General features: G+C 47.8%; 1 protein-coding gene across 1 annotated transcript in view; it reads right to left on the bottom strand.

Moving 5' to 3' along the window:
- Nucleotides 1-11,099, bottom strand: part of LOC130037339 (two pore calcium channel protein 1-like) — a 43,208-nt gene extending 32,109 nt beyond the window's left edge. Inside the window, exon 1 of the mRNA XM_056129144.1 lies at nucleotides 11,034-11,099. Coding sequence (XP_055985119.1) covers nucleotides 11,034-11,084 — 51 coding nt within the window. The 5' untranslated portion in view covers nucleotides 11,085-11,099. The remainder of the gene's footprint in view (nucleotides 1-11,033) is intronic.
- Between the last annotated feature and the right edge of the window lie 1,931 nt (nucleotides 11,100-13,030).

Genomic DNA, 13,030 nt, shown 5'->3' with positions numbered 1-13,030 from the left:
TCCTTGAGGAGTGCGGGGGCAGAACCCTCTGAAAGGAGGATAAAGCAGATCTATTACAGATGTTCTCAGTGGGGAGCAGGAAAACTTCTTCCCCAAGCAAATTGCCCACTATCCTATGAGGATAGATAATCCTAAATTCCCTTCAGAGATCTTACCTTTAAGTTAGTCAACAAGAACTTAGAAGATGAAGTTGTTGACAGGTGTGGTTTGAAAAAACCATGTCTCAGTGAGGCATCCATGAGCAATAACATGATTAACCATAACAAGATAAAGAAAAGGCATCACAAGTTTTAAGTTTAATTCTTCCCCATATCAATGTCTCCCTCCATGACTACAAATGCTCTATTTCTGGCTGCCTCTCTTGCCTCCCTTCTTTGCTTTCTTGGGGTACAGGGACAAGTGACTTCCCCAAGCAACTCACACTCAAAATTTTCTAATGACATCACAGCCTGGAGTGCCCACACAATGAAGTGTAAAATCCCCAGCTTAGTATTTGGAGGGACTCCACAATCTCCCCCATTTCTCTCTGCAACTTTGTCCACTGCTTTCATAATACAGAAGCTTCTTCACTGGCCCAAACTGGAGGACTCACTGTCCATTGTCCCACCTGCCCCACCTCTATGCCATGCTCACCCAAAACCAAGAGTAATACTTCCAGAGAGAAGGGGCCCTACTTACATTCCACATTCTACGTGAAGTATGGCAATACCAGTAGTTTCTTTTTTCATACAGAAAGTCACTTAGGAAAAGCAGACTGTGAAGTATATTATGGGCATTCCATGAAGAAACAACTTGTGAGGATAAGCTTGCCATCATGGCAAGTGGGTGAAAGAATGGAGGTTAATTTGGCTTAGTTCACATAGTCCATGTCCTTCCCTAGTGCAGGAAGATGAAAAACCCCCAAGCCAAGGGAAGGGAAGATGAGTTTTGTTTGGCCAAGAGAGTGTTTTATGAATGCTGGCTATTTATTCCAATTTTTTTTCAAAACGGAAACTTACACAAAAAAATTTGAACTTCTGGACTCACAATTGAATCCCAGACCCCACACCGAGCCGACTTCACGGGGCATCCCAGATGGAGCAGATAGCCTCTCCCCACTCACTCCAAATGAACCCCTGGTGGCCATAAACTTCCAGAAGAAAATCCCAGGTACGTTGGACTAGGAACTGAAGACTCCAGGTGACATGGTGGTGGGAATGGCCCATCCCTTCCTGTCCCAGCATCCCTTTGGGGTCCCGGCTGTCACTCCTACAAAGTGCCTCCGGACCCCATTTAAGCAATCAATGGCCTTAATCCTTAATCCTATATCTCAAAATGGACTAACTCCCTACAGAGATATCTCTGCACCCCAATCATTAACAATTCCAGGAGAGCAAGCTGCTGCTTTTGCAGCCACACAACCTCTCATGATATTCATAATAAGTAATAGAAAATAAATCATCTATCATCTGCCTGTGCCAGGCAGCTTTGAATAGTAGTGGGAAAATTTGAAATAGTGGTGGTGGAAAGGTTTGTAATGGTGGTGGGATTGGTGTCAAAATATTGAATGCAATCAATTTATGTGAACTACCTTATAAAAGTTAACTTTAAAATTTTGTTTTAAATTTGAACTTCTAGCTTCTCTTCAAAGATTACAACATCATGTAATGTCAGACTATTTCCATAAGCTTTTGCCACCCACTCTAAAGCTTAGTAACCTAAACAAGCACTCTTTGTTGAGGCTAGAACAAAATTACAGCATGTAGCACACTTGCCTTGCATGTGGCCAACCCGGGATCAATCCCCAGCATTCCATATGGTCCCCCAAGCACTGACAGGAGTAAGTTTTGAGTGCATAGCTAGGAGTTACACCTGAATATTGCCAGGTCTGGCCTCCAAACAAACAAAAAAATACATTGTTTCACTTATTCTGTGGGTTTGACAGTGCCCTTCTGGTCTTGCATGACGACCAATCTGACTCAGATGTCTCAGCCATGTGTATTGCATTGCACTTGGGTGCGGCGATGGGCCAGAGAATAGTAGAGCAGGAAGGGCGCCTGCCTTATACTGGCTCACTTGGGTTTGATCATCGGCACCCTATATGGTCCCCTGACTACCAGGAGTGATTCCCAGAGAACACACCTTATGTGGCCCCCAAACAAACAAAAAACATACAAAAGTAATAGCATCAGGAGGTCAAGAACAAATGCTTTTGATTGTGTCACATTTGCTAATATCTCGTTGGCCAAAGCAAATATCATGGTCAATGATCTCAGTGTTGGAAAAACAGACAACCCCTGATGTCTGTAGTGGCAAAGGCACATTTCAAAGGAGGAATGTATCCAGGCATGGCAAGAATTTGTGGCTGTGTGTTGGACAACATTGGATTGTCTACGTTCTTCCCACAGGGAACTTAGGTTTATGGAGTTACTCCCACAACAGTGCCCCTGAGGCACGCCCAATTCCATCAAGCACTAATAATCCTGTATTGCTTTTCTATTTCCTTTATGTCATCTGCATGGTTTATTTAGCAATGTGCGTTTTGTATAGACACAGGAAGACAGTTGATGCTATGCTTTTGTAACATGGGAGTTAACTGACTCCAAATAATACTTACTCCTGAACACCCATCATATTTACCTGACTTAAACCTTAGTTAACCTTACTTCCTAACACCCCCAAAAGGAGGGTCCCAACAAAGGGACTGGATGGGCCCAGGGAAAGGTGTAAGCTACCCTGGCATTGAAAGGGGACAAGCTAAGCACCATAAATATAAGAGCATGGTCACGGAACAAATTCTGTCATGACCCAAAAAGAAGTAACTGAATAAGGACCCTGCTGGGGTTAGGGAAGACTAACCTGGCCTGAGGACTATGGTCTAGAATGTATAGTGAGATGTCCCAAGGAAGAGCCACCCTTTAAGCTTAATATAACTATTACTATGTTCATACAACTTCATGCCAGGCTGTTTTCACTTGAGGCACCCCAGAGTGGGGTGGGTGAGAGCCCTCCCTGCCCCAAGGGACCCAGCCCCAGCAGCCGACTTCCACTGCCCAACCGCCACCACACTACAGCTGCTTTCAGGATGCTCAGGCTGAGCTTCATGCATGAATGAAGTCCCATAGAACCCAGGTAATGTGGAACTTTGTGACCTTAGACTCTAGGCTCAATGGAACCCGGGAACAGAGATCCTCTGCCTGCTTCCCCCAGTCTCCGGCGACCCAGGGGTCACACCCATAAGCCATCATAAGACACATCATAAGACACTTTCTACTCATTTTACATAATTACCACACCATATTTGATGGTGTTCAGACATTAGGCAACAAATCATAGAGAGAAATAGATATGTATATCTTGGAGAGCCCGGCAAGCGACCGAGAGTATCCTGCCCACATGGGCATAGCCTGGCAAGCTCCCCTTGGCATATTCGATATGCCAAAAACAGTAACAATAACAGGTCTCATTCCCCTGACCCTAAAAGAGCCTCCAATCATTGGGAAAGATGAGCAAGGAGAGGCTGCTAAAATCTCAAGGCTGGGAGGAATAGAGATGTTACTGGCGCCCGCTCAAATAAATCGATAAACAACAGGATGACAGTGATACAGTGATGTTCATACAAAATGACTAGAAATATTATAAGAAGTAAATTTACTATGATTGTTTAAATGAATTACTAGCTGTGGAAAGAAGAACGCAATACACCCAAGATGGAATCCCGCCCTGGAGTGGATCTCCTAATAATCTGGAGTGCTGAACTCTCAGATGAGATTCTGTCCTTGAGTTAATCTCCTGGAACTTCCCCTGAAGGAGTGTTTTTTATGACAATGTTCAACCCCCCCATATGTACCCCCACCGTTCATGATTTCCATATAACTATGCTTTAAGGGGAAAGAGCTGACTAGGAAGATAAGGCCTAAAAGAGGACTTTGAGGTCTATGAGGAGACTAGGATGATAGAACTCTGATGACTGGAACTACAACCAAAACTACAACTATGATTGTGCCATAAGGGAGAGATTGGACTATGCCTGGAGGAGAGAGAAAATGTCTACCGACCAGCCTGTGTCCTGTTCCCCCGGTCCCTTGTCTGTCCATTGCGGTGGGCTGCTCAAGGAAAGGAACAGTTCTCGGCCACCAAATGCTTGAGACAGGTATGCCCCCATGCTTCCCTTGAAATTCACAGCTGTGTTTGCAGTCGATGATGAATGAATGCCCCAAATGGACGTGGGCACTTCAAGCTGTCCTTTCACGGGGAACGTGCAACCTAAGTCAGAGCTTCTTAAAAATCTTCCCACTTGTGGCCCCTTGGACCCAAGAAATGCAACACAGGTGAGTGATTCCAGAAACACTTTAGATCTATTATCATATTGATTTTGAATACGTTTTTGGCCACAGTGCTGTTCAGAAACCTTTTACTGCTGTCAAATAGTTTACAAACCATCTGTGACATATTCGATATGCCAAACACAGTAACAATTGTCACAATGGAGACGTTACTGGGCCTGCTCCAGCAAACCGATGAACAACGGGAGGACAGGGACAGTGACATTGACAGTGACACTAGCATCTCCTGCCCCAACAAAATTCTTTTCCCACCCCCAACCCAGGTCACTGTTTTTCTCTTGCTCCCTGTTCTTTGAGCTTTGCAACTTTGGCCACTTAATCACTTAATCACTTAACTTCCCGTTAGTCGTCGATTTGCTCGAGCGGGCGCCAGTAACATCTCCATTTGTCCCCGTCGCGTGCTAGTGTAGCCCAATGGCATCTGTTCGCTCTGGGAACATGAAGAGCCTCAAACCTATCGTTCATGATCTTGACAAAGAAGTCTGACCATCTGGTAGGTGGGCGGCCACGCGGTCTTTTGACATCCCGTGGAATCCAGTCAGTAACAGCTCTAGTCCAGCGGTCGTCTTTAAATCTCATTACGTGACCAGCCCATCTGATTTTAGACACCTTGGCAAATGAGACAGCATCCCTGATTCTTGATCGTCAACGGATGTCAGAACTCCGGATTTTTTCTCTCATTTGAGTGAAACGTGATATTCCAGGCATAGCTCTTTCTATTCTTCTTTGGGAGACCTGAATAGCGTTCTCATCCTGTTTGCGTAGGGCCCAGGTCTCTGAGGCATATGTTAATGCAGGAAGAACAGTGGAATCAAAGAGATGTGCCCAGAGCCGGAGGTTCTTCGTCCTCTTAGCTATTTCTTCGAAGCTTTTGAAGGCGTTCCAAGCCGCTCTCTTCCTCCTGCACAGCTCAGGTGCCAGGTCATTTGTCATGTTGACTTCTCGACCTAGGTACACATAGCTGTTGCATTCGGAGATGGTCGTTCCATTGAGAGCGAATGGGGCGTCAGGAACAAGGCTGTTTCTCATAAACATTGTCTTCGTAAGATTCAGCTGTAGTCCTACCTTTCCACACTCATGGTCAAAGTTGGCCAGCATTTGTGCCGCTTGGCTGATGTTTGGTGTTATTAAAACAATGTCATCAGCAAAGCGGAGGTGGTGTAATTGCCAACCATCTATCTTCACTCCCATTCCTTCCCATTCCAGTCGTCACATGATGTTCTCGAGGGTGGCACTGAAGAGTTTCGGTGAAATGGTATCACCCTGCCGAACCCCTCTCTTGACATCAACGATCATTTCTTTGTAGAATGGTGAGATCTTGGTAGTGAATCCTCAATACAGCTCACGGAGGATCTTGATGTATTGGGCTTGAATGCCCTGATTGGCTAGGGCTTCAATGACCGCTTCCGTCTCAACAGAATCAAAGGCCTTCTTTAAATCAATGAATGTTAAACAGAGCGGCATCTTGAACTCCTGAGAAACCTCAATGAGTTTGATTATTGTGTGGATATGGTCGATGGTGCTGAATCCTTTGCGGAACCTGGCTTGCTCGCATGGTTATCCTTCATCTAGTGTTCTGCCAATCCTATTTAGGATGACTCGAGTGAACAACTTGTAGATGACAGACAATAGGCAGATCGGGCGATAGTTGCCAATGTCATGAATGTCTCCCTTCTTGAACAGTAGTACGGTCCTGCTGGTTTTCCATTGGGACGGAACCTTGCATTCAGACAGGTAGCGAGTGGCAATTTTGGCCACTCGATTTAATTCACACTCCCAAGTCCTTTCAGTTCTGGCCATTTTTCTCCTGCAAGGAATTTCTCTGCAAATCACCAGGAGACCAAGAATCCCAGCATATGGTAATCCAAGAGCTGATGAAAAGGTTTACAATAAGAACATGTCCACCCAAACACAGGTGGAATCGAGAGGAGATCAGGCAGAGGCTGTGGCTCTCGACTCTGGCTGTACTTGAAAACTCCTGTTGCCCAAGCCACATTCAGATAAATTAAATCGGAATCTCAGGCACATTTCTGTATTTCAATCTAAATGCACTTCTAAAAATCCCTGGGCCATGCTAACCAATAGCAAAGTTGAGAATCTGAACAGTTTTTATTTCAAAGTTTAAGAAGTTGGTGAATGCATCAAAGGAGCAGATATGATCTCACTAGCACCAAAAGAACCCTCCATAAAAAGGTGCTAGAACATTATCACTGACCCCTGCACAGCACAAGTCTGAACTGTGTGGGACCACTTACAGGCAGACTTTTGTCAATGCTCACAGTTGCCTTCCATATCAGCAAATCCACACTCACGGGATTAACCAACCACACATGCACTTGTTACAGTTTGTGTGACAAATGCAGAATGACTAATTCTGATGGCCAACTATAGGGACATGAGAATCTGTGAACTGGGGAAATCAAAAGTTATATGCAAGACCCAAGAGACAGTACAGGGATTAAGGCACTTGTCTTGCATGCTGTTGACCCTGATTCAATCCCCGGCACCACCAGGAGTGATCCATGGACACACAATGTGGAGTAATCCCTGAGCATCTCTGGGTGTGGTCCAATACTGTCACACACATACACCACACACACACACACACACACACACACACACGCACACGAACACAAAAGCTATATGCAAATTTTCAACAGCAGAGGTGGGTAGATTCCCCTAGTCTCCCCTTCCTATGCTATTGTTCAGGGTTCAACTATATGTGAAAGGGGTGTTAGAAATGCATTTCAGAGCTGGAATGTAACTCATCAGTACAATATTTACCTTGTATGGATGAGACCCAGAGATTAATCCCCAATACCTCATGCATAGATGCATACACACACACATACGCACGCACACATTTCAGGAAACTAGCCAGTTTCTTTTTGATTGGCTCCAAACTAACTTCTTTTTTTTCCTTAAATTTTTATTAGTGAAACACCATAAGGTACAGCTGTAGACTTACAAATTTTTGTGCTTGGGTTTCAGTTATACAATGATTGAATACCCATCCCTCCACCAGTGCCCATTCGCCACCACCACCAGTCCCAGTATCCCTCCCACCCCCTTTCCCCCATCCCACCCTACCTCTGTGGCAGGGCATTCCCTTTTGTTCTCTCTCCTTTTGAGTGCTGTGGTTTGCAAGAGACATTGAGTGGCAATCTTGTTCGGACTATAGTCTACTCTCATCACGCATTTCCCATCCTATTTGGTGCTCCCTTCCAAACTAACTTCTAAGAAGGTTAACTGGTCACAAAGACCACCAAGTACTGAGGACAGAATCCAAAGGGACAAGGATCCAGGTCCATGGCTCAATGACTCAATCATGCCATTATCTGAGAAAATTGGGATTCAGAGATGATTACCTGTTGAAACCAGGTTCCCTATTTTTATGCGATTTCCCAAGGAGTGGGGAGGTCTCTAAAGGAGATTGGGACATAAATACCTAAGCCTGTGAGCAGGACATCAAGCACTCATGCAGGAAGAAGCCTGGTATCAAATGATCCATTTTCAAGACTAGAGAGATAGTACAGAAGGCAGGGCACTTGCCTTGCACACAGATGAACTGGCTTGGATCTCTGGCATCCCATATGGTCTCCCAAGAACAGCCAGGAGTGATCCTTGAGTTCAGAACCCTGAGCAGGTATAAACCCTGAGCACTATGTGTATGGCCCCAAATCCAAAAAGTAGCATAAAAGCCAAATGATGGAGTTTTAGATTCCTCTCTTGTTTATCTTTTAAATTTTATTTGCAGGGGTGGGAGGAGGGAGAAATGAGGCCACATCCAGTGATGCTTAGGACTTCCTACTGACTCTGTGCTCAGAAATCAGTCAAGGCTTGCTCCTAGCTCTGCACTCAGGGGTCACTGCTAGTAGTGCTCTGGGAACTATATATGATGCAGGAGATTGAATTGTGTAAACTGTGTGCAATTCACACATTTACCCACTGTACTATCTCTCCAGTCTTCAATTTTTCTTTTTAGACAAAGCAACAGTAAGTTCATCATGGAAGGACTTCAACAGACTCAAGTTAATTATTTTTTTTTCTTTGCTCAGAAGTCTGGAAATCGCAGGCCCCCTGTTTTTTCAGAGGAAAGCACAGCCCTGAGGGTGAGCATTCCGGGTTGAGAATCTTCCTTCTCTTACTACCTGAACTGCTCTCCATATAGCCCTCTAAGATCAGGCACATGGTAGAATGAACTTGCTAGGAGTCGCAGCTTCTGGGAAAGATCAGGCCGAGAGGCCAATGGATTGGGTCTCTTGAACAGCATACAGGAGCCCAATGAAAAGAGGCAGGGGCCATGAGCAGCTGCCGAGAGCTGCAGATCTGTTCAATAAAGAGTGGAGGATGGGAGGTTGCAGAGCTAGTACAGAGGTTACGGTGCTAGTCATCAAACCAGGCTTACTCTCCAACACCTCTTATGCTCTCCCCAGAAGAAATCCCTAAGCAAAGAGCAAGGAGCAAGCCCTGAGCACCCTGGGTATGCCCCCTACCAAAGAAAGATAGGAAAGCACATTCTTTTTTCCTCTTTTCTTTCTTTCCTTTTCTTTTTTGGGTCACACCTAGTGGTGCTCAGGCTGCAAGGGACCATATGGAAGTGCTAGGGATTGAACCGGGGTTAACTGCAGGCGAGGCACACACATGCCCTGTAGGATAACATTGGTTTTCCCTTCCTCCCTGGCCACAGGGAGCTTGGATCTGTTGATTGATCCCCCAACCTGTCTAATACCTTTGTCTCCTAATCAGACTCTGCTGACTTGTAAATATGGTTTTCCTCTTCTCCTTAATGTCCTTTGCATGATTAGTTACTTCAGAGCAATTAACTTTTGTATGGACACAGGAATACAGTTAATAAGACAAATAGATAACTTGGGAGTTAATTGATTCCAGATAATATTACCTCATGGATATCTGCTCTCTCTACTTAAGCCTAGATCCCCCAAAGCAGAGTCCTGATGAGGGACTGGATGGACCCAGGGCAAGCTGTGAACTACCCTGGCATCGAAATGGGCCAGGCCAAAGTGCCATAATACTTATTTAAGAGCATGGCCATGGACAAATTCTGTCATGATTTAAAAGTAATAACTAGATTTGGACCCTTCTAGGGTTAGGAATGATTAATCTGGTCTGAGTATTGTAGTCTGAGTCTGTGGTGAGATGTCCTCAGGGAGTCTCCCTACAAGCCTAAATGTGTCTATTACTGTGTCCATACAGAATGGCAAATATTAGGAAGTAGAATTAAGGTGTTAATTAAGTTACAGGTTTAAGGAAAGGAGACACACACCATAAGTGCTGTTTTGCCCTTGTGAACTGCAGGTGGTCAGGAAGGTTTGATAAACCTGTTGATTGCACTTGTTGGGGTTGGGGAAGGCATGGTTGGGGAGGCGTGTTAGAGAAGAGGTGGTTGAGGTGGTGGCGGCAAGGAGAGTTAAGAAGGGTGGCAGGGGGAAAGAGACATGTGGCCAGAGGTGGAGAGCATTGTGGAGCGAGTTAGAGAGAGGGTTGGAGAGAGCTGGGAGAGAGTTGGGGGCGAGTTGGGGAGAGAGTTGTGAGAGTTGTGGAGAAAGTTTGGGGAGAGATGAGAGACGGAATATAGGGCAACTGATCACCCACCAGCTTAGCCTTCCTTCCTCCTTCCTCTGCCCGCGCCATGTCAACGACCATCCTAGGTTGGGAAGCGGTTCAAGAGCGCTGAACGCGGGGGCGAGGGAGAGCCCCCGGAGAGCCCTCGAACATCTGTTAACGTGTGACCACTCATAGCGTCATCCGAGCCAAAGGAGTTTACGCAATACCCTATCCACTTACTATTTCTCCAGCACAGGGAGGGAACATTCTTTTGGGGTCACAGTTGAGGTGCTTTGAGGATACTCCAGCAAGGCCTTGTGCTCTGTGGTCCAACCATCTGCTGCTGGGGAAGGATGCACTCCGGCCCTTTTCCTAACCTCACATACATCTGCAGCACAGAGAAAATCCCCAGAGGGCCCAGAGCACTGTGTTGCCCCCAAGTTGTGTTGTTTACCATCCCCCCGAGGTGACAGGCCCAATGGTCAGGAGATTCACAGATAAGATCTCGGCATCAGAGTCGGAGGCTTCAGATCCGTAGGGGCCGCCTCCCTTCCCACTCCCTGGACTCTTGCTCAGGAAAAGAAGAGGCCCAAGAAGCACAGTTGGGCAGCTCCAACTTTCGCCGTCTTCCGACGCTCAGGCCCAAGCGAAAACCGAGCTGGGCGAGCAGGCAGCTGAGCAGCCTCAGCTCTCCCACATCCTGCAGCCTCTTCCCGGGCGTTCCCCGGACACGCGAGCCCCGCTTTTCCGGCCTCCCCGGGACGCGGCGCCAGAACGGGACTGGACCCCTGCCCGGGGCTGCAGCTCGGGACTGGAGTCCCACAACTAAACGGGGCTGCTCGGAACTGCTGCAGGGACTCCCGGCTGCCGGACGAGACAGACCCTCCCCAGCCCCGCGACAGCAGCGGCCGCACGCAGGCCTCCGAGGCGCGCATTGACAGCTCCAGGGCTCGAGCGTGCGTCCTGCCCGAAGGACTCCTGGGCGCAGCGCGCCGGGCACCGAGCCCCGGGGGGGCTCATCGCGCGCGTCCCTCGCACCCGGCCTGGTTCCCAGCAGTCCTTTCTGCTGGGACAGGCCACCTCGCGGGGCCGAGACCCTGGCGTGGACGCGCGGCCACCGGCCGTCGGGCGGCCCCTTACCTCCTGGCGCAGCGGCTCCTCCAGGGGCTGCGGGCGTGGCGCCGCGGGCATGCTGCGGGCGGCGGGTGCGAGCGCCGGGCCGGGAGCGGGTGCGGGTGCGGGAGCGCGGCCGTGACGTGGATAGCCGGGGGCGCGCCGGATCCGGGGCGGGCGGAGGGGCGAGCCCGGCCGGGCCCCGGCTCCGGGCGCCGACGGGACTCGCGCGGGCAGCGGAGAGCAGGGACGCGCGTCCTACAGCTGCGCGCCGGGCTGGGATGAGTGGCCGCACCGTCGGTGACAGCCGTGGCGCGGTGATGGGGCGCAAAGGCGGGGAGGGTGCCCAGTCCTTGCTGGTTTCCTCCCCGGTTACTGGAGCCCTGGGACAGCGCGTGGTTCAGATTCGGGGTCCCAAGGGCTGACACTAGGGAACAGAGCTTCAAAGGACTGAATGTGGTGGGCGCACCCAGATGCTGCCTGGCCGGGAATTTAGGGATTATTAGAGCTGCTAATTTTTCAAGACAAAGTATCACTGTCGCTGTCACTGATCTCCCGTTGTTCATCGATTTGCTCAAGCAGGCTGAGTAACGTCTCCATTGTGAGACTTGTTGTTACTGTTTTTGGCATATCTATCTCGGGTAGCTTGCCAGGATTTGCCGTGAGGGCGAGATACTCTTGGTAGCTTGCGGGGCTCTTTGAGAGGGGCGAGGACTCGAACCTGGGTCGTCTGGGCTGGCCTCGTGCAAGGCAAACACTCTACTGCTGTGCTATCGACAAAGTAGAAATATAGATTTTTCAAGAGACTGATTTTTTAAATGTTGGTAGTGAATTTAAAATAATAAATAAATAAAATAATTAGCGAGGCCAGAGAGAGGTAGTACAGTTTAGGCATTTGCCTTGTGTGTGGTTGACCCCGGGTTGAATCCCGAGCACTAAATATGGTTCCCAAAGCCAACCAGGAGTGATCCCTGAGCGCAGAGTCAAGTAGGTAGCCCTGAACACTGCTGGGTATGACCCAAAAAGCAAGATGATAATAACAACCATTGTAGGCAGTTTTTCCCCTGTCACACCCAGCTGTGCTCAAGACTTACTTCTGGCTCTGTGCTCAGGGGTCACGCCAGGCAGGACTCAAGGTACCGTATTAGATGCTCAGTATAGAACCCACGTCAGCTGCGAGCAAGGCAAGTGCCTTATTCTCTGCACTATCTCATCAGCTCCAGCAGGCAAATTCTTTAGATGGGTCTGGGCCATTGTGGCAGGTAAAACTGGTCTTCAGGACTAACTTCTCTAGCACCTCCCAGAGGAAGAAGAGTATGAGCATGGTGGAATTGAGCTGGGTCACCTGGGAAAAGGCAAAGTATCCCTATGGGTGATTCATCAGGAGTCACACTGGCAAGGTCCAGACTCTGGTCTATGGTGAGCAGAATGATGTCCACTCAAAGGATTCCATATTTTAATCTCTGGGAATGTGCATCTGTTTCTTTATTCCCCAAATGCGATTTTGCAGATGCCATTGAGGCTACCAATCAGTTGGGTCACACTGGATGGTCCTAGGTTAGGTGGATTGACCTAGTTGAATCATATTAGCCTTCAGAAGCACAAGAGGAATAGACTGCAGATGGGTTCAAGAATACATCCTAGTGGGCCAGAGAGATAGTAGAGCAGGTAGGATGCTTGCCTTGCATGCAGTCGACCCAGGTTTGATTCCTGACATCCTATATGGTTCCTGACAACCTATATGGTCCCTGGAAACCTCCAGGAGTAATTCTTGAGTGTAGAGCCAGGAGTAATCCCTGAGCATCACCAGGTGTGACCCAAAAATGAAAGAAAGAAAAAAAGAAAGAAAGAAAGAAAGATAGATAGAAAGAGAAAGAAAGAAGAAAGGAGGAAGGAAGGGAAGGAAGGAAAAAAGGAAGGAGAAAGGAAGGAAGTAGAAAGGAAGAGAGAGAAAATAGAAAGAAAGAAAAGAAAGAAAGAAAGTGAGCAAACAGAATCAAACCCAGATTTTGTATGAGCTAAGA

The sequence above is a fragment of the Sorex fumeus genome, unplaced genomic scaffold (assembly GCF_029834395.1).
Source record: "Sorex fumeus unplaced genomic scaffold, SorFum_2.1 ptg000006l, whole genome shotgun sequence".
Classification (NCBI taxonomy): Eukaryota; Metazoa; Chordata; class Mammalia; order Eulipotyphla; family Soricidae; genus Sorex; species Sorex fumeus.
The sequence above is the reverse complement of the archived record's forward strand: the minus strand, read 5'-3'. Positions and strand labels throughout refer to the sequence as shown.